The following is a 20,195-nucleotide window of genomic DNA, read 5'->3' as shown; positions in this document are numbered from 1 at the left end:
AGACATGTCATTGTGGGCTACTGTTAAGTAAAATAATTTAAAATGTAAAAACTGTATTTGGGATTGGTGTATGAAAATGTGTGCTTTGCAAAAATAAAGTTAGGCAATAGTATTGCCACCAGATTTCTCACCATTTACATTCTGCATTAATTAGCTGTGCCACTCTTTTAAAGAGAAAAAGTTACAAAAACAAAATAATAAAAAGCAAGACTGATTAAAATCTGAGATGTGGCCAAGATATTAGTTACGCTCTAGATCCAGGAATAATTTGCTTGCTACATTTTTTAAGATCTCTCGACTACAAAAAACAGAAAGACTGTGCAAAAGGCAAGAAAACTGGCCATGGGAACATGTAAGAGGATCACTTTCACAAGCTCCTTTATCAGTGTTTATCTGACAAGCATGAAGATTTCTCATTCCTTTCGAAATTACTGCACGTCCCATGTATGCGCGCAGTTTGAAAATATGGAGTTTCAGAGTGTCAGTGCTCCCCCTGTCTTGTGCTCATTTTCTATGCACTTTTGGATTATTCAGAGCTTATTCATTGTGCATCATGTCATGCTTTGCACGAACTGCCAGAGTGATTGTGTTACCAGACCTGGGTGCTGCATGGATGCAGAAGGCTTGTTCATGGGTGAAGCGACCCTCAGGAAGATCTTCTGTCTCCAGGAGACCCTGCGTGGGGTTGGGGGGAGACCTCCACTCACAGAGTCACTGCTGCAGGCAGACAGGGTCCTCTTCCTACCTTCCCCATTGCTAAGAGAGAAGACAGCAGCGTCACAGACACCCGATAAACGAGTCAGGTGTCGTGTTACACCAACACTCTTTCAGCACCCTTTCACACACACATATCCTTCAGTACTTCCACACATGCATCAAACCTCTCCACTCAGGAACAACAGATGAAACCTTATACAAGCTTCTCATCAAAAGACTCTCCGAGTTCATGAAAAATGGTCAAGATGAATCATAAACATACTGATGAAAAAAAAAAGTGCCAGCCATTAAATAACCATGTTAATGAAGCAGAAGGTAGTTCAAAGTTAGAATGTGAAACAGACACAGCCGCGGCGCGTGCGTGTTTCTTCATTTTCTGGAGAAAAATGAGTAGAGATGAAAATGTAATTACAGAGCTGCCGGAGCAGCTGAAAAAGTTAATGTTCACAGCTCCAACCCACCAAAAGCTGGTAAAAATCAAATTCAGACAATGTAATGAAGTTGTCAGGTGCTGAACCAAGCCCTAATGGTTACATTTTAATGGTGCAATTGCAACAACCGCAGTGCAGTGTTTGGTCATATGTGTAAAATAAGGTGCACCTGCTATTTGTGTTAATATATTTGTACAGTATGTGAAAAAAGGAGAGTGAAGATCAGACCCATTGTTCACTTTTTTTACATTCATAATGATGCATCATGTAATTAGAGAGTCTGAAGCTAATTAGTACAATAGCAATAGCAGTATACATTCTTTTGCAGGTTTGGTTGCTTCACTTAAGTGATTAGTGAAGTTACATTCAACTAGATTTGATGATGTATAAATGTGACAATAATATCATAATGTAACCGTCTGAAATGTTACAGTAGATGAACCATGAGCCATGTTCTTCTTCTCTGTTGTCTCCTTGTCTCTCTCCCTTTCTGTTATTCATAGATTTATATTATATTGGTACATTTTGAATTGTAGTTTATGAGCACCAGTGGAATGACATAGTGTACATTCGTTATAGTTAATAGTGGCGAGCACTTGACAGATACAGTAGTTAATAAGCTTGGTCAGCACACTCTTGTCTGATCATGTGCACGATGAAAAACAGGAAGTGACTCTGAATTTAGACAAGTGCCTAAATCACTGACATGATGGTTTTGTTTCTCACAGCTGTTTTGCACATTTATCATAGCTTCTTAAGCAGATTAAAACTCTTCACTTGACATATTACATTTTACAGTATTATGCTCATTGATAAAAAGTCACAGAAAAGACAGCGTGTTGAAGTTCTCTCACATTGCAACAGATAATGCAAACCTAGCTGTAAACAAGTTGACATATTCATATTTAAATGCCCAGCAGGTCAAGGCTTTTTCAACACGTCGTCTTTTAAACCCACTGTTATTCATCATCAGGGGCAACGTGTGCTGAAAAAGCTTTTCTTGCTCCTGCATCATCAATGCAAGCACTTAGATGATTGGAATGCTGTCAGAGAAGAAGAAAACATCTTGTGAAAATGACATTTTACAACAGCCTCCTCCTCTGAATCTCATTCATAATGGAGATGTTAACCTTTACTTTCTGCCATCCGGACACCTGTGTGTTGTCGATGCAGCGCTGCCAGAGAGAATCAAGAGATTCTCAGGCGCACGGCGGTATGTCCTCTTTTGTTGATCAAACTGCATTAGCTAGTTGAACATTAACAGCAACCTTTCAAAATAAATACATCACTGAGTTGAATCAGCTCAGTGATGTATTTAGAGAAGTGATGCACTGATGTGACTTTTTCAGTCCCAATACCGATACTGATACCTGGGCTATGGGTATCAGCCAATACCGAGTACCGATCCGATACCAGTGTTTAATTAAACCCTTTTCACACATGCAGTCTTTCCCTGAAATGTTAAGAAACATTTCCTGCAAGGGGTCATGTGTGAATAGGAGCAGGGATCAATATTTAGGGAAATCTGTGCAGCAAATTTCCCACCGGAAGACCTTTAACATTTCAGGGAAAATGCCAGTACGGCAGTGTTGTGAATGAAAGCAGTAACATTGCAGAGACAATCACATAAAGGGTTATGTCCATTTGACGAGAGACACTTTCACGAGGAGTGGGCGAACCAATCACAAGACTCCGCTGATGACATATCTGAATTCTTGACTTGTTTACAGTTGCCTTTCCAATGCTTTCACGAATGATTTGTCTCAAGAACTTGTTGAATATTAAATACAAGAACATTGGCACCAGACAAAAAAAGCTTGTGCCCGCCATGCCTGCCAACAAAAAACAATAATGACTTCTTCCGCCGCATACACCCACATGCCCCCCCCCCATCGTCTTCTTCTTCTGTTGAGTTTTATGGTGGTTGGCATCCATAAGTGTTGCATTACCGCTGTCTGCTGAACTGTCCCCTGCCCCATCTATTCCAGCATTGCCACGGCATGAGTGAAAAGGTGCAAAACGGAAAGGTTCCTGAATATAGCTGCGCGCGCGAATAGTAAAAATCCCTAGCAGTGCCTGATATAATGAAGAGAGTAATAGTTCAAGCAGAAACAGCCACAATGAGATGTTTGATGAAGAGCTGCAGACTACCAGCACACCCCCAATAGAGAAACAACTCATTTTACTTGGCTGTTCTGTGTGATGGAGTCATGGCTCAGCGTGTTTACCCCCAAAACAATGGAAAAATGCCATAATATTAGCGGAGCAGTGCAGCAAACTTGCGCGCTGTGCATGGAGCAGATGACCACATGAAGAAATCTGTCATGAGCCGACATCGGCTCGGGCTGAAAGTAGAAAAAAATATTTGAAACAGAGCGTTCAGAGCAGTCTGAAGCTGGCCACATTTAATATGAACTTCCGACACTGTGACATTATATTACTGAAAATAAGAAAAAGCATAATAGGTCCCCTTTAAATGTTGCCTTCCTATCTTTGTAAAACACAATCTAACAAATAAATACATAGATATAAATTTACTGAATTGTTATTTATTAAAATAATGGTGTCCGATACCAGATCGGCCCATTGTCACCGATACTCGATCCAGCTATTTGAGTCAGTATCGGACCGACATCCGATATCAGTGCATCTCTCTAGCTTAGAGTAGTGATAATAGGGCATCATCAAGTGCACTGGCAAAAGTGTTCCATGCAGTTAATAAAGGCTATAAATCCAGGTTAAGTATAGCTCTGCCATGCAAATAGCTTCCCATCCATCATGCAAACACAACAAGAGAGGGGTGTATCAGTATCCCCTTCTACTTCTGAGCGAAACAGGAAGAAGGTGGGTCCAGCTACAGAGACGATGGGGAAAAAAATAAATAGCTGGAAAGTATTTTTACTAATAAAAAGTTGCTGTGGATAGACAGGAAAAAGCTGGGTGTTAAAAGGTTTGGACAGCCAACACGTATACGGCTACTGCCATCCCAGCAAAAAAAACGTTCCTCCCTCCCACCCCGGTCATCCCATCTGTCAAGTCCCTGGCCGCTATGTTCGGGTCTAAGCAGGGGGGTCTTGACTGCACAACCCCTCTCACCTCTTAAGGCTCCCATTGTCTGCCAGGGAGCTCAGGGAGCCCAGTGAGCCCTGGTAAAAGCTTTTCAGGAAACTGGGGGTAGAGAAGGAGGAGGGGAGGCTGAAGGAGGACTCGCTCTCCGAAACACTGCGCGTTCTCGAGACAGCCACGGGACTTGGCGAGCCAAACATGAAATGCCCACAAATAAAAAAAAAATAACAAACACATTACACAAAAGAAAGGGCTGATGGTTGAAGCACAAAGGAACTCATGAGGGATCAAAACAGTGACAGGAAACTTGTGATGCTATTGTTCAAGGATAGTAGGGGTTGGAGGTTGGAGAGATTTAGGACTGATCAAAGTGCTGCAAATAGACTACATTGTCTGTGTGTATGTCAAAAGGTCAAACTAAATATTTAGTTAGTGTGAAACTGATTAAACGAAAAGCAACAGGTTATGATTGTCTTAGCAATGTTAGCTTTAGCCGTATCTAAACAAAACACAAAAGTTCTCTCTTATAAAAACATGTCAGTACAATTCACTCTGTGCAAAACATCCTCTACTGCAACTTTACTAAAAAAAAAACCATATTGTGCATTGATCATTCCTTACACCCACAGATTCAGTGAGTAATACTTGAAGTGTGTGTTGAGTTTACCTGCTCTCCAGCAGTTCTGGGTTAACAGAGTGTTGTCTGCGAAGAGGAGTGTGTCTCCCCTGGTTGGTAGGCTGACCCTCGAAGGAGATGCGTTTCTTCACAGGTGGATGGCTGAAGGTGTGGGCGCGCCGACGGAACTGCAGGCCAGCTTCCGGGTCGTCATCATTGAAAGCAGGAGGGGAACTTGGAGGGGAGTAACCAGGAGATTCCTCATCCTGCTGAGTAAGAGTAAGATGTCAGTGCATAATTCCTTTTATAGTAATGTCCATTTTTAAAGTATTTTCATGCATGTTTGGATTTTCTGATGTATCTGATTTTACAACTGGAGTGACAGGAGGTTAATACAAAGAGAGAGAGTGGTGACTAATGACAAGCTGAACACAATAAATCCAATAAAAAAATCCTATGAAATATTGTGTACAGCTACACAGGTCAATAACCTGGGTCCACACAGGCTAAATTCAAAGGGTGTGATAATCACACTAAATGTCTTTGGAAGTCAAACCAAACACAGCTTGTAATTCCATATTCCAGATATTATTCTCAGGCTGAAGCCAAATAAAACACCAACTCAGCTACTCACGTTACAGGTCTGCACTCACCTAGCCAATGTTACCCCACAGCAGGACTCAGTCCAGCTTCAACTTTCCACTCAACACTCTTGGACTCAGTGCCGCCTCATGCCTGGCAGTAGAGTACAACTCCCTCATCCATTGTATTCTAATGGACAGTGTCCTGTGACTTACGGCATCACACACTATTGGTGGGCAGACCCTCAGTGGCCGCACTACACATGAATACCGTCCAATCTCCTCCCTTCATGCTTTTAGAGACCTCCCTCACTAAGATCTGACATGACAGGGGAAATGCAGCGATGGTTGCACAGCCTTTTCTGATGTGCATAGAGGAAAAAAAAACACTAAAGTACTATCACTATCTCAAACAATTCATTTGATGAATCCCTTGAACTGCTAAACACATTGCACACATGTAAATCATGTCATCGGTGCCAGCTAATTGGTTTAATTATGATTTGTATATTTTAGGAAATGCTGATAAGATTAAGTGGTTCAGATCACACTTGTGTGGTATGTTGTTTCTCTTGACAGGACTAAGAAGAGGAAGCCTGGAGAGGCCTGGCTCAGCAGAAGCACAAACTGGACATCCTGACTTCGATTTCCTGCTTGCCAGGACATCGGCGGCATCCTGACACAATCCCCAGATGACTACTTAATGACTTAAACACAGGGCAAACAACATACCTCTGACCTTCAAACACATAACAACAAGGAGCACAGGTGAGCTCCTTATACACATATGCTCACATGTAATAATGTCTCTTAATTCTGGGTATGATAACAACAGGACGACATATTCATGATACTTGCTTATAGTATAAAATTCACAACATGAGTTGCTTGTTATAAGATCACTGAGACTCTGAATAATTGATTTGATTTTTCATATCTGCAACAGCTAGTGTTGGTGGATTTAATGAAAGTAGGAGACATAGCAGCTTATAAAAATCCTCACACATCCTATTTGGAGCTACCACTTGGCAATTCATATTTTCATTAATCTGACATGACATGAATGCAACGCAACAGGCTAAGTAAAAGTCATGTGATTGCTAGAAATATTCCGAGCCATGGGAGGGTCTACTTCATGTCTCTGTGTGTTTAATAATATCATGAGTTGCACATCTCTGCTTTAACTCCATCGTGACTGATGGGGTGTCAGAAGGACTCCATCACACGCTCACTCCACATTCTGCACAGCAGTGACGCAGCGGAGCCGACAACCCCGAAAGGTTCACTGACAGTTCTGTAAACACACTCCCTGCTGTACTGTACTGTTTTTGACCACTGCAGCTTTCACCGTTTAACTGTGTGGGATTAATGCAGCTTGGCAACATGTCCCCATGTGAGAGGAGCACAGTGGGCAGCCTTGCATCTACTGACACTGACATTTACTACTAAAAGTGAACACCAGTTTATCCCATGCTTTTAAAAGCCACTGGGTAAAAAGTGAGAATTCCCAGAGCCCCCCGGAGCGAAGTTCTGGGAATTGTCATGTTCCCCCTCAAGGACACTTACTCTTTCAAAACTGCTCATGCTTCCCATGCTTCCCAAACGGCCCCGCATCCGGCTGGCGCCCTGGTGACAGAGGTGATTACAAAATATGAAACAAGCTCTGGAAATAGAAAAAAGGTTTTTTTTTTAAAAACATATGAGTTTTAAAATCTGTAACAACTGCCTTTGACAAAACAAGAACTTGGTATTATAGTAAAACATCGACAAGCAATTAAAAACATGTTTCCTGACTTGATAACATTTACAATGTGATATTTCATCTAATTCTCTGAGACAATAACAGATGGCAGCAGAGGTCTCAGATTGCCTGGATCCTTCTACCAAGGAATTATTCTGCTGTCTCACTGGCAGATATGGGTCAATCCAAATCCCCTGGATGATAATGACACAGAAACAACAACTGATACAAAGGGAGAGCAGGGAGACACATAAAGGTTTCATAGCACAGTGGCTTTATTCTGTCTGCTGTGGAAAAATACAAGACAAAAACGGGGATAAACTTAGACAAAGAGAAAAATCTGAAATGGTGAAGAAATAATAACAGGAAATTAAATTCCAAAATAAAGGAGGGGCAGGAAAGAAAATGCATTGGAAAAAAAAAAAACCTTTCTGTTCAGACCCACCCTTGCAAAGATGTTCTCCAGAGAGCTGGTGAGGGAGGTGCGAGCTTTATTCTTGAGAATATCAAGTTTGAAGCGACTGCTGGTGGCTGCGCCGTCTCCTGCTGCCGAGCTGTTTGCTGCATTCTGTCAGACGACAACAATGAACAGACATATGATGACAAATCATCACAGAAATAATAGATAAAATGTGACCGCAATGACTTCCATGGTAAGTTTGAACTCTGTGCACCCGTACAGTAGCGAACCACGTGTCCAAGATGACAAAGACGAGTCTACAGCTGCTTGGAGCTTTAATAATACTGGAATTGTTTTTGAAGTCTTGCCTTTTGAATTATAATATTTAACATACAATCCCTCAGGCTACATCATGCTTGAGTAATAATTCCTCACCCATTCATACTTCAAATGTTGTTTTTCCCCGTCAAGCAACTTATGGAATGTAACAATAATTCAATCGATAACCATATTTCTAAACTTTTCCATTTGCTTTCCTAACAGCATGAGGTTAGGTATGTTCCTGGAACATTATTCATCCCCACAGAAGGTGATGAATTTTACAGTTGGGATAGCAGCTGAGCTTAGATTATTGATAGCTGAAATTAAAATTCTTAAAAACACATTTGTTGTCATTGTAAATCCTATGCAACCTTACCATCGCTCAGAAAAGTTGCATCACCAAGACAAAAAACAACCTGACTGTTGTCTTATTTTGGGGTTAATAATTATGTCGTCATCAGATTTTTTTAAAACTCAAATCTTTTCCACAACCTTGTCTATTTAAAACTGCTGCTTTATCAACAAAAAAAAAAACTTACAAAAACCTTAGAATAAGAAATCCTTGGAGGAGGAGAGGTCTAGAGAGCTGAGACACATCGACTTCTGTGTTATTCTACACTTAATCATTTCTGAAATCTTTATGGTCTGAATTGCCTTTCTAAATTAAGCTAAAATCATAATTTTCATGAAATTAAAACCCATTTTCAATATTTTTTATGGTCTGCATTTTTTCTGCAGTAGCCATTCAATGTATTTACATTCAGTAATCATCTCACTAGTACATAGTCGTTTTATCGGTAGTGGCAGAGTCCACCATTCCCATGCTAGATTGCCCTCTCTAATTTGAAGGATTCACAGGAAATGACACAGCATATAATCCAGTGCAATTGTATCATACTGATACCTGCTGTTTACTGTTCTCTTTACTGAAAATGTCTTTAGTTCTTTAAGTTAACTGTAAAACCTCAAAAAACACTCTACAGCTGCGAATGTGTGTGAGGTTCATCTCTGCTTTTGTGATATAGGAGTGTATCACAACTTTCGCAGTTACAATTAAAATGTCGTCATCTACAAGGTTATGTATTCACCTGAGGGGTCTCTCCAATGTGGAGATGGGACTTCTGTTTGCTTCCACACAGCTGTCTAAGATGGAGAATCACCAGCTCATTCTCCTCTTGGTCTGATCCTGGCTTCAACCTCTGCAGACACACAAAGACTCAGAACACAAGATGGAAAAAAAAACACACTGCTTTGACGCAGATGCAGCATCACTAAAAATACACTGTTTCTAGCAATCTATCACCAAATACTGTTAACATGTCACTAATTTTCCGGGGGGCGTTGGGAAGGCGTGCTTTTTCTGAGTGGAGCCAAACCTTACCTGAACTCGCTCGAAAATCTCAGCCTGCTCATTGTCAGTCAGCTGGGAGAGATATTTTTGGATGGCTAGCTTTGCTCTGGGTGGGTAGAGACCTAGAAACAGATGAGGAAACAAGGAGTGTGCTTTTATCTTGCTTTAACTCTGAGAAACAGCCCGTGCATCAATATATTCATGAGTCGAGCCAGAGAGAAGTGCAAGATGTGTGTATGAGTTCAAGTGACTTACCTTCAATCCGCTCACAGAGCTTGTGCAGGTCATGCATGGGGCAAGCTTCACACAGCTGGATCTGGGTCTTGTTGCTTTGTAAGGCTGCTGCTGTAGTGAAGGCCTGCTTCAGGGTCAGCATCACCTCATCCACCTGACATATCAAGTTAAACACGGGGCCAGGACAGGCGTGCGCGCACACACACACACAGACGACACAGAGAGGTTTGTAGAGATTAAAATAAACATATTGGGTGATGAGCAAAAGCTGAAATAATTGTCTTTCACATCATCTATGTGACTCACCAGGGACTCACTGGCACACTGGAAAACGTAGCACACATACTGACTGGGACCAGACTCTGATGGGTCCCGACAGATGAATCCAAAATGGTCGGTCTGCTTGATACCCTAAATCCAGACAAAGGAAACCGGAATAAATGGCAGCAGGTACAGGCAAATACCTTTGGGTCTTTGTATTCAGTCCAGCAATATAAATGATTCAATTCAATTCATTCAAAACACATTATTTGTGCCTGGGGGGCAATTTGCAGAGACACGTACAGCAGCACAGTCAACAAGCAACACAACGCAGGAAAATTTAAAAAATATGTAAAAAGCAAAAATAAGCTGTACATATTATGATAATAAATATAATGATATGAGAGAAATGACTACGAAAGAGAAAATGATAAAACTGCAGCATCATAATGGCTCTTTGCATTCTCCATTTCCATTTTTCTTTCGATTAGTAAAATGGCCTCTTTGCTCACAGCAGACAGTACATTATCTTTATGTTGGTTGTCTGTTTAAAAGACACATTTCTACATTAACGATGAAGATGTAATTTGCCTCTGAATTAAGGACAGAACCAAAAAAAAGCCTGCTGTACTATAAAAATGGGCACTAATGTATTGGATATCTAGAAATAATGGTGCAAAAATCAGTCTGAGCTTATTCTCTGGCTACAACTGCAGCTGAGACATGAGAGAGGGACTTTTAGTGAAAATACAGAAAGTAAAAATAAACCAACCTGACAGCAAGATGAGATATCTTTGAAGTTCTTCTCCAGCACCACTGTTTTACTGTCTGGACTAATGAGGTTTATTTCAAAACGCCCGACCTGGGAAACACAAGCGTATTTGGTCAAAACAGATTAATGTTAAAGTGTTACCACACAAAATAATGATATCTTCCTACTTTATGTAGATCACAGCTATCACTTAAGACAAAGATATCACTGTCAAGTATCTCATGACAAGGACTTTAACTATTCTGAGGCCCATTCGATGAGAAACATAAACACCACAGGCTCAAAATCAAGGTCAACAAGTCTGCACAAACGATTTTTCCCATAATTGACTGCTAAGTTGAGTATCGTATTGAGCGTTGTGCTCTAGTTGTTAAATTTAGCGCCATGAGGAAATGGGCATGGTGTGTGAGGAATGGCAGCTGGCTCACTGTTCAGACCCGCATGCTTTTCATAAAGCCGCGGCCTTTTGTTTTCACAGGAGTAGCGCTGCAGTCACAAATTCTAGGAGTTACAGCCTCTTTAACTGAAGCAGTAACACAAGGCTGAGCTAGTCTAGCGCATTATAACTGTCAGCTACGACATGCACATAAAAATGATTTGCGGCGGGGAGAACCAAAGACGTTGGACTAAATGTAGAGAGGTTTTCAGTGACAAACAGCGCTGAAGAAAGCCAGCATTTGGTTTTCTCGTGTGACAAATTGTTGAAAGTTGTTCAAGCCAAATTATGATTTGTCGGCAGTTGAGCGACTAAAAAACATCCATCCATCTCGTTGACAAAAGGGGGTATATTTAGAATTCTGCCCATAAACCTGACATCAGCTTTAATTTTGGAGTAAATCTAAAGAGTATAACATATAATTACAAAGGCATATAGTGTGTTCTCCATCCATACTGTGATCACACATAGAACTCATTCTTTGTGAGTTTGCTGCAAATAACTGTAATTCAAATACAACTGATCTCCTGGTCTTGGAAAAGCATTTAAGTGCCTACAAAGCTGCAGGTTTTAATGTTATGATAAAGATCCTCAGTGTTCTACTAACGGACTCAGTGCCCACAGTCAGCTGGACTCCAAGATAAGAGACCTCTGAGCCGCTACACTCATTCTGAAGCTAAGACAGCAGTAGAAGCACAGTCCAAATTTACTTTTCATGGAAAAGTAGAACTGCAGTTTTTTTTTTTTAAATTCCATTTCCTCTACCTGGAAGAGCATGGTGCGGTTCTTGTCCGCATCAGATGGTTGGACGTTGTTCGGTGCGCTAGAGTGTCTGCGGCGTGTGGGAGCCATGAGGACATTTTCCCCCGGCTTTCTCTGCAGACTCCCTGCCAGGCTGCTGCAGCGCGTACGAAACTCCTGCGGCTCCTCGAATCCAGAATCTTCCAGGATGCACTCGGGGAACGCTCCTCTCAGGCTGCTCTGACTGGCACTGTTGGAGAGGCCTTTACCTGCAACACATACGGCAAAGACACGCTCGTCTGTTTCTTTAAATCAATGTACCTGGCACTTCTTGAATTCTTTTTGTTTGCTTGTTTGTTTTTTTTACAACCTGGGTCTTACTTTTATAGTTCTGGCTGTTATTCTTATTGGTGCATGAGGTCACCACACAACCAGTCAGACAGGTTTAACCATTTTATCTTGACCACTTAAAAATTCATATGAAGGCAAACATGAAAGTTAAACTATGTATTATAAACACTGCCTACAGGCTCTTGCTGGTTCAGCTTTGATCCTTTGTTCCTACCGTAGCTGTGCACACGTGCATCATTTCAATAAAGCTATTCATCCTAATCTTCTATCTGCAACAGGCTCCTACCTCCACCTCCGGTCACGTCCTCCACTCCAGGGCCTTCCGGGTCTTCTAAACTCTGATTCAGAACAGACGAGAGTGGATCTCCTTCTCCCCCCATGATGAACTCCACAGGGGCGCTCTCTGAGGACCCTCGCTGGCCGTTGAGCAGGCGCAGGCGCTTGCGCTCAACCTCATGCTGACGAAACTTATCGATACAGTCATCGATGAGGGTGGACGGAGCCTTTTTATGCCCGACTGTCACCTGGAAAAAATTTTTTTTTTTGTAATTCAACGGCATTATTTCACAAGCCAAGTCAAATGAAAACATTTCCTATCTGAAAACACTCAACCACAGATTGCTACCTTGCCACAATAAAGCACTTCAAACTTCTGGGAGTTGTAGAAGGCTTCATCAGTTTCCTGTTTGGGCTTGGTGTCTTCCTTTAGGGCCGATTTGGACACCTGGCGAATACTGCTGACCACCTCAGGAACCTACAAAGAAAGGAGAGTAGAACAAAGGGATATGACACTAAAAAAGGAAAACCATAACAAAAGAGAAAGGGAAGTGAACTGGAAACAAACAGGAGGAGGTTTTCTCTTCAGCAACATGAGAATAACATAACTCAATGTAACTGAGATAGACATAATACCATCAATAGCAATAACCTAATTACCTAGAATGGACATAAATGTATGATTGACAAACGAGTAAAAATATGTTTACCTGACATGACCCGACTGCATGTTGCAACTTTAAAGAATTCAAGGCTTTAAAAAAAAAGGGTACAATTTGAAGTTTGAGCTAACAAAGGCTGGTAAACAACAGACAAACACTACAATGGTGACCAGAAGTAAGGAAGGAGGCCAGGGAACGCCCACAGAAGACAAAACAAGAGTGTTGGAAGAAATCAGAGACTTGAAGGTCACTGAGCTTGTTTCTGCTCTACTGTGTTCAGCACCTGCACCTTGTTCAACACCTGCAGGAGCAGCCAGTGCAGGAAATATGTTTTGATAACTTGCATCCAAGGGAACTAAACAAATAGTACAAGTCATGACAGACAATGTCAATCTTGAGCAATACTTGGTAATGTGAAGCCAATCCATCCCTCTTGTCTTGAGACACTTGTGAACTCAGAGGGCACTGAACGATTGCAGCATCAATACTTTTAGCAGACACAACAAGACTGACAGCCTCTGAGTTCCAGTTCTCTAAACTGTAAGAGCGCCCAGAACCAAGGGCTACCACCAAGGTCAGCCAAATACCTCGTTTAAGACAACAATGAGCGCTTAAACAAACAGTGGCCTTGCACACTGCACACATCTCCTATCATAACTGATAAAAAAAAAGTTACATAGTGACTGTTGTGCAAATATATTTTTAATGGAGACAGAGGAAAGTTATGTAACAAAAATACATTGGTCTTATTTCAGGAGGCGTGACCAAAACAACAGGATAGAAATGGGGAGCTTTTCATAAAAGCTACTTCATCTACGAGACACAGATCAGATACTTTGCCTGATGTCTGCCATGTTGCCGCCCGTGAACACATGAGCTATTTTAAAGCCCCATTTTCCAAGTGCCTGCCTTCCCCCCCGAGTTGAGCTGTGCGCGGCTGTTGACAGAGAGCTGTATTGAGACGAGGAAGAGGGCAGGTGGTGTGTGTGTGGTTGGCCACACATACACAGCCGTGTCTTCAAAACTCTGATCTGTGAAATTATTGATTTTCCAACTGTTAGCTGGCTTATTTTCCAAGAATCTTCGAAGACTTTCAAAGAATCATGAACCAAAGGGCTACAACATGTTTCCATCTTTTACCAGGGGTGGAAAAAAAAACAAACAGCACATGAAATCAAACTGGTCTCACAAAAAAAAAAAAAAAAAAGCAGTTCTGCGTAGGAGGAGCCAGTGTGGACACTAGGAGGTCAAGGTAATTCGGAGGGCCTGTACTGTCCGCTCTGTCACGCAATTAGGCCATAGTCCTGCGTCACTTTGTCACTGAGGAAAAAAAATGACAGTGTTGTCTTAACATTTAAATGAGCTGCTGGATTATACATGAGTAAGATGACGCCACAGCACCATTTGATCTGATTAATTATTTGTAGTCAACCTAATACAGAGTCAGTAACGGTGCTCATTCCTTGAGTGGAGACAGGCACAGACAAGCAGTGCTGTTAGGGAACAGAGGGAAGCCATGTGCTTTTTTCACTGGTAATCTATTCAAACATGTCCACCCACTCTAGTTTTCTTCAAGCTGGTTTTCATATCTGACCTTCACCCATCATAGCCTGTGTTCTATCAGACAATATCAGTGACACCGGTTGTGATCCAAAGCCTGTCTACATAAACACCTGCAGCTGAGTGCAGATTTAGAGCTTAGGAGAAAACAAACAGGAGGATTGTCCCCTCTGAGCTGGTAGAGTCCTGAGCACTGGCCCATGTTATGTCAAACCTTCCTACAATAGGCCCTTATATCTGATCAAACAGTAGCTGGCGCATAATTCTGTTGCCCTTATCAGCACCATTAAGGCAAACCACTGGGAAACAGTGAGGGCCCCACACACTCGCCCACAGCATCCGTGATTAGGCCTAATTAGACTTCTTTTAAGAGACGCACAGGTTATCATTGTGTCAATACAAGATAAGGATGGAAACACACAAGGGAATGGGAGATAATTCTCTATTTCAATGCATTCATGATGCATGTTTTTAAGATAAAAGTGATAAACGGATGTTTTTGCAAAGTTACTCAAAATAAATTAAAGACAGCAAACCCAGTACAAAGCAAGACTCAATCAGTGAAAGTCTTATGAAATGTAAACATCTGGTAGAATTCTGTGGCTTATTAATATAACTTCAAGTATAAACTTGGACAAACGCTGTTGCTTCAGTGCACATGTCTGTCTTTGTTCAACTAGAGGAACGACTTTCTAAAAAGGATTGGTCCTTAAAGCAGGTTACTGCTGTCCCGTGTCTGCAGCCGCACCTCACTATAGCTATGATGTCGTCCCAGTGCTTTTCCATCTGCCTGAGGTCAAACTAGAGACCGCAGTTTAACAAAGTTCATGTCCCAACTCAAAACAAAGCAAGACAAGTCATGTCAACTTAACACATAGCAGGACCATAACTGAAAGTAACAATGTGCGGGACAGCAGTGACAGAAAGTGACTAAACACACTTATCCTTCTCCTGCTTGTATACACTTTTTTTTCGCAACCAAAAATCAGAATCTTCCCAGACAGGACAGCACAACTATGTACCAGATACTGTTTGATCAGATATAAGGGCCTATTGTAGGAAGCCACCTGTCCTGCCTGGCAAACCTATGCTAGCACAGGTGTGACTCAACACGCTTATCAACACTTTTCAATAGAAGAGTCTTGAAAACATATCCTGTTTTTGTTTAATAATACTCCATAACACTGCGGGATGTACTAAATGTTTTTAAATTACACATTGTGTAAAGCTGACAAGCAGAAAATAATAACTTTTCATCCTTAACTAGGATTTCGACTTTAACAGCTAAGACAAGCATGTCACTCTTGCCCTGACTTGGCTCATGAGTGTGTCCTACAAGTCACTGAATGATGAACAGCACCCACTAGACAGCGGAGGGTCACCCAGCGAGAGATTCCACTGTGGTCCACTTCCAACTCGGAGCAGAGGTGGAAAATACACAGGCCTACGGTTTATATTATGCAGGCTCTGATTGTCTATAGTTTGATAATGGCACAATGCACTTGAGTCAGTGTTGTATTTGTGCCTGCTGTCTTGAAGATGTAAATAAGTGTCCCAGACTCCGAGCTGGGTGAAAAGGTTATAATTAATCTCTAAATGACAGTGTTTGTTTAACTCGTGTTAACTGCAGCTCAGGATTTGATATATTATTCTGTCAAACTATGCTCTACTGTCTGTTGCTAAAGGATACACCAAGCGATGGAAAAACCAATCAAGCAATAAATGCCAGATTGGCTACAATTTATATATAACCAAACATGGCTGGATCAAAAACTTTTATAATATATATATATGAGGACTGAAGTTGTATTTCAAGTTGAGGAAGTCTAACTAGATTTTACATACCCGACCTGTCAAACAAAGGAACACACGCAATGAGACATTCCATGTTTATGCATAGACTATCTGAGTTGATGAGCTGCATGTGAGCAGACTAACCCTCTCTGCTCCGCAAGACACCATGAGCGTCATTTCATTTCAACTTTTCACATCATATCAATAGATGCCGGAGGTCTCAGGCTTTACACAATGTTCTCCTATCATGTCTGCTGCTCAGAACGGATTTGAAAACATGAAACTATTCATCACATCTTCAAACTCATTTGGGGGCCGAGAGAAAATCCCTGTATGCCTGTAAACAGGAAATACTTGGCAAATAATCAAATCATTAACACTAACTGCAGCAGGGTGTTGCACACAGAGAAAGTCTACTGGTAGAATGAGCCATGCATTCCACATGGTCCACCTTGCACATGTTGCTAGCTGCTGGTTGCCAAACCAGTTTCTGTTGCGTAATAACGCTGAGTGAGGTATGTTCAAGCTGCCTCTCGGACTGCTGCAAACACTTCCAAGATCCCAGCAGAGAGGCCAGACACCTCGAAAGTGCATCTGCCTCAAAACTTGTTGCTTCTTCCACTCTCAGCTTTCACCAGCAGACAAACAGCTTGCTCGGGCCTCGCACATAACACAGGAAACATGATACAACTCGTGCACATTTGTGAACAATATATGTGAGGGTTTCCTGGTTCAACAGGGACACAGGAATAACATGAACAAGTGCAAAAGACTACAGCTTGCCTTACAGCATGTGAAGAATCAGCTTGGTCCTGTGGTCACATGATTCATGTACAGTATAAACACAAAAAATATGGATTAAGCACTTTCTCTTACTACCGCAAACTCTCACACACAAGCAAACGCACACACACATATCAGTGCCACTGGGGTGAGCTCTTGAGCACAGTGCCTGAGACATACAGTAAAGACCAACACTGCATGTCAGCTGAGACCAAAATGTATGACTACGCATTGATTTTCGAACACTGACTACCACCTTCCTGATTTTTTTTTTAGTCTGTGTTCAACATTTCATGTTATTACTCAACAGTGGCATGCTGATCAGCATGTAAATGTGCTGACTCGATATTGTGCCAATGGAGCTCTGGTGCCTGTCACATCATAGGCACCAGAGATGTCTGATCCCCTAAAGAGGGAAGCACAGAGATGGATTAACTTTGCCAAAAATCCAGGGTGCTCCGTTTATCATCCCCTACGACTGGTGGCCTAAATACATAATACCAAAGCAAACATGTTTTGGACCATTCACTAATCTACTGTTTGTAAGATTAAATGACATAGTTGTCACCTCAAGGAGATTCCAGCTGACGGTTTGCAGGACGTTTCTTTGTTTTGTGTTTAGGCAAGGCAAGTTTAGCCTATTTATAAAGGCACATTTCAGCAACAACGTTCTTTACATAAAATATTAAAAACACTGAGACAAAGTGCAAAAGAAACACACCATAAAAAGGACATTTAAATACAATCAAAAACAGTCATTGACGAGCTAAGAGAACAGAAAACACCTAAAGCTAAAGTCAGTCCATTAAAAAATGTAGATGTGTGGGCCTCACTGTAAAGAATGACATCATAGATTTATAGTTAAGGACCCTGGAGACTTTTAACTTGAACCCCCTTAACATGAAAACATTATACTGAAAGACTGGTATTGTTTTAACTGGACTTTTGAGCATATGAGGTCATTGCAAGCTCACTCCAGGTTTTATTAAGTGCCTTTACTGTAGCAATATTCCTGCAATAATATTTTTGAGTGGATTACACTGATGCCTACTGGTTGCATTTTCCCAGTCTATTGTTCTTTACATAGCTGTGTGATGTGCATCTCTGTTGCACCTGAGTCATGTCACATGTGTTAGATGCTTGACAGTCTTACCTGGTTGGGGTCACGTGCCTTAAAGACGTGACAGGACATCTCGGACTCGGGGTTGTCCGGCTGGCCCCTCAGGAGATAGGCAAAATAGGTGAGGTCATTGCTGTTGTGAATGAAGCGAGAGATGAGCTGTGCTTTGTGCTCGAATATGAAGACTGAGCAGTTGTTGCTGCTGGAGGGGACACATCTGACGAAAGGGGTGTTGAGCACCAGCTGAACTTCTCTCGGCTGCACGGCGGGGCCGCAATCGCCCTTCTCGCCTCTCCTCCGGATCTCAGCCACCAGCCACGGTAGCATGGGCAGCGTGGTCCGCCTGTCCAGCGAGGACCAGCCGACGTAAGTCAGGGGGAACCTCCTGTCTGACTTCGGAGGGCTGCTCTCCCTCTCGGACTGACACTCCATGTTGACAACACTTTTTCGACAAGCTCTTTGACAGGCAGCAATGTGAGACTAATAAAAGACCACTTTTCCAAAAAAAAAAAAAGATGAAAAAAATGATGCCGATGCACCACTCCCTGCAACCGAGGCCAGGCGCAGTTGTGGCTAGTTTGCAACAGTTTCCATGTCCAGTGAAAGTTCATACAGTGTAACGAAGGCGATTAATATACATGCACAACATGCACTCGCCTCGATCAGCTCCGACAGTCCATGCCATCCAAACCTCTCAAAAACATCTATTCATTTGCACGGGCAGTGAGTCAGAAGCTAAACAGTCCTGTACTGTACTGTCCCAACCAACCTTGCTTGCTAAAACGTGGCTTTGGATGGCTCCTGTGTAAACACAAGTCGCCCAGATTTCTTTTGACGCGCTTTCTTGAGGGTATAACAGGGCGGCGCATTAATACAGCCCCAGCCCTAAAATCCCGTCCTTATAGCTGCCGCCGTCGCATTTTTCATTCTCGAAGATTTAAAGAGTACATACATTGATGCTTGTTTATCGCTTTTTAATGCAGCCTCCCTCCGACTCTGATCCTTTCTTCCACAGCGTCTTGGAGGCGGAGCGGCTGTGAGCCCAACCATCCCATGTGCTGCTGGAGGAGTGGGCTGGGCAGAGCCGCTGTGAGAAACGTGACAGGACAGGAGGCTCCACCTTTCCCCACTGAGCATAATAACTGGAAAGCTTCTTTCATGGCAATGTGGAAAGTGTTTTGAGACCCTACGGCAGGAGTCCCCCCCCCCCCCCCCCCCCCCCCCCGGACATAAATCATACTACCTACCTGCGAAGTGCCTTCACCAGGTGTCCCAGGAGGTTCTGAAAAGGAGCCTTGAGGACCTGGCTTTTCCAAATTGGCAACACAATGAATCATTACGATTAGTTTTTTTTTTTTTAAAAAGCACTTCTTAGTGTATAAGCAGGTTGTACTGAATAATAGCTTTGGATGATTCAAATCACATGATACGCTTTGTGCACTAGAGGAGTTCCCACATACCAAATGCCATAATTCCAAGAACTCCACCTATCCCAAAAATAGTAACTGTGCCATATACAACCTCCTCACTGAGGCAGGATACACTCACTGCACTGCTGGAAGGGGTCCTGACATGTTTCCATTCTGCAGGATAGACCACTAAATAGACACACTTCAGGTCAGAGACCCCCTTTTGAAAAAAACATATTTTGTTTTTGTTCTTTGGGTTTTCATATCACATTGAATTATCACTGTGTGAAAACAATCAGTGAGATCTTGGGTTATAATAAGCATCGTGCATAATTAAAGCATATCTCATTTTACTGTGGACCCTCTGGACTCCCCTCTAGAGTGCTCAGAGGCTGTTAGACTATAAAATTACACAAAAGTAGGTCAGATTCAGTTCTGTGTGGATTCTACATTTACAGAGTAATTAGATGGAAACAGTGACACTAACTTACAGGATTAAATTGATTTGGTGTATAATTGTGTTTACTTCAACTTGTTCTGGGCTATGAAGTTGGGATTAAATAACCATGCAA

At 42.0% G+C, this 20,195-nt stretch overlaps 1 protein-coding gene across 4 annotated transcripts in view; it reads right to left on the bottom strand.

The window, feature by feature from the left end:
• tbc1d4 (TBC1 domain family, member 4) overlaps positions 1–19,357 on the bottom strand; it is a 30,937-nt gene extending 11,580 nt beyond the window's left edge. The window contains exons 1-14 of one of the 4 annotated variants that reach the window (XM_067604035.1): positions 18,248–19,357; positions 12,645–12,773; positions 12,306–12,543; positions 11,693–11,937; positions 10,492–10,581; positions 9,765–9,869; positions 9,480–9,612; positions 9,255–9,346; positions 8,962–9,072; positions 7,598–7,720; positions 6,978–7,037; positions 4,882–5,099; positions 4,245–4,397; positions 599–756 (exon numbers count right to left, since the gene is read on the bottom strand). In XM_067604035.1, the coding sequence (XP_067460136.1) occupies positions 599–756; positions 4,245–4,397; positions 4,882–5,099; positions 6,978–7,037; positions 7,598–7,720; positions 8,962–9,072; positions 9,255–9,346; positions 9,480–9,612; positions 9,765–9,869; positions 10,492–10,581; positions 11,693–11,937; positions 12,306–12,543; positions 12,645–12,773; positions 18,248–18,646 (2,254 nt within the window). In that variant the 5' untranslated portion in view covers positions 18,647–19,357. Of the gene's footprint in view, positions 1–598; positions 757–4,244; positions 4,398–4,881; positions 5,100–5,483; positions 5,561–6,977; positions 7,038–7,597; positions 7,721–8,961; positions 9,073–9,254; positions 9,347–9,479; positions 9,613–9,764; positions 9,870–10,491; positions 10,582–11,692; positions 11,938–12,305; positions 12,544–12,644; positions 12,774–18,247 lie in introns of those variants that run through there. The other 3 variants (XM_067604036.1, XM_067604037.1, XM_067604038.1) reach the window with 3 other exon arrangements.
• Between the last annotated feature and the right edge of the window lie 838 nt (positions 19,358–20,195).

Source organism: Thunnus thynnus, chromosome 11 (genome assembly GCF_963924715.1).
Source record: "Thunnus thynnus chromosome 11, fThuThy2.1, whole genome shotgun sequence".
Classification (NCBI taxonomy): domain Eukaryota; kingdom Metazoa; phylum Chordata; class Actinopteri; order Scombriformes; family Scombridae; genus Thunnus; species Thunnus thynnus.
This window is presented reverse-complemented; position numbering and strand designations above follow the sequence as displayed.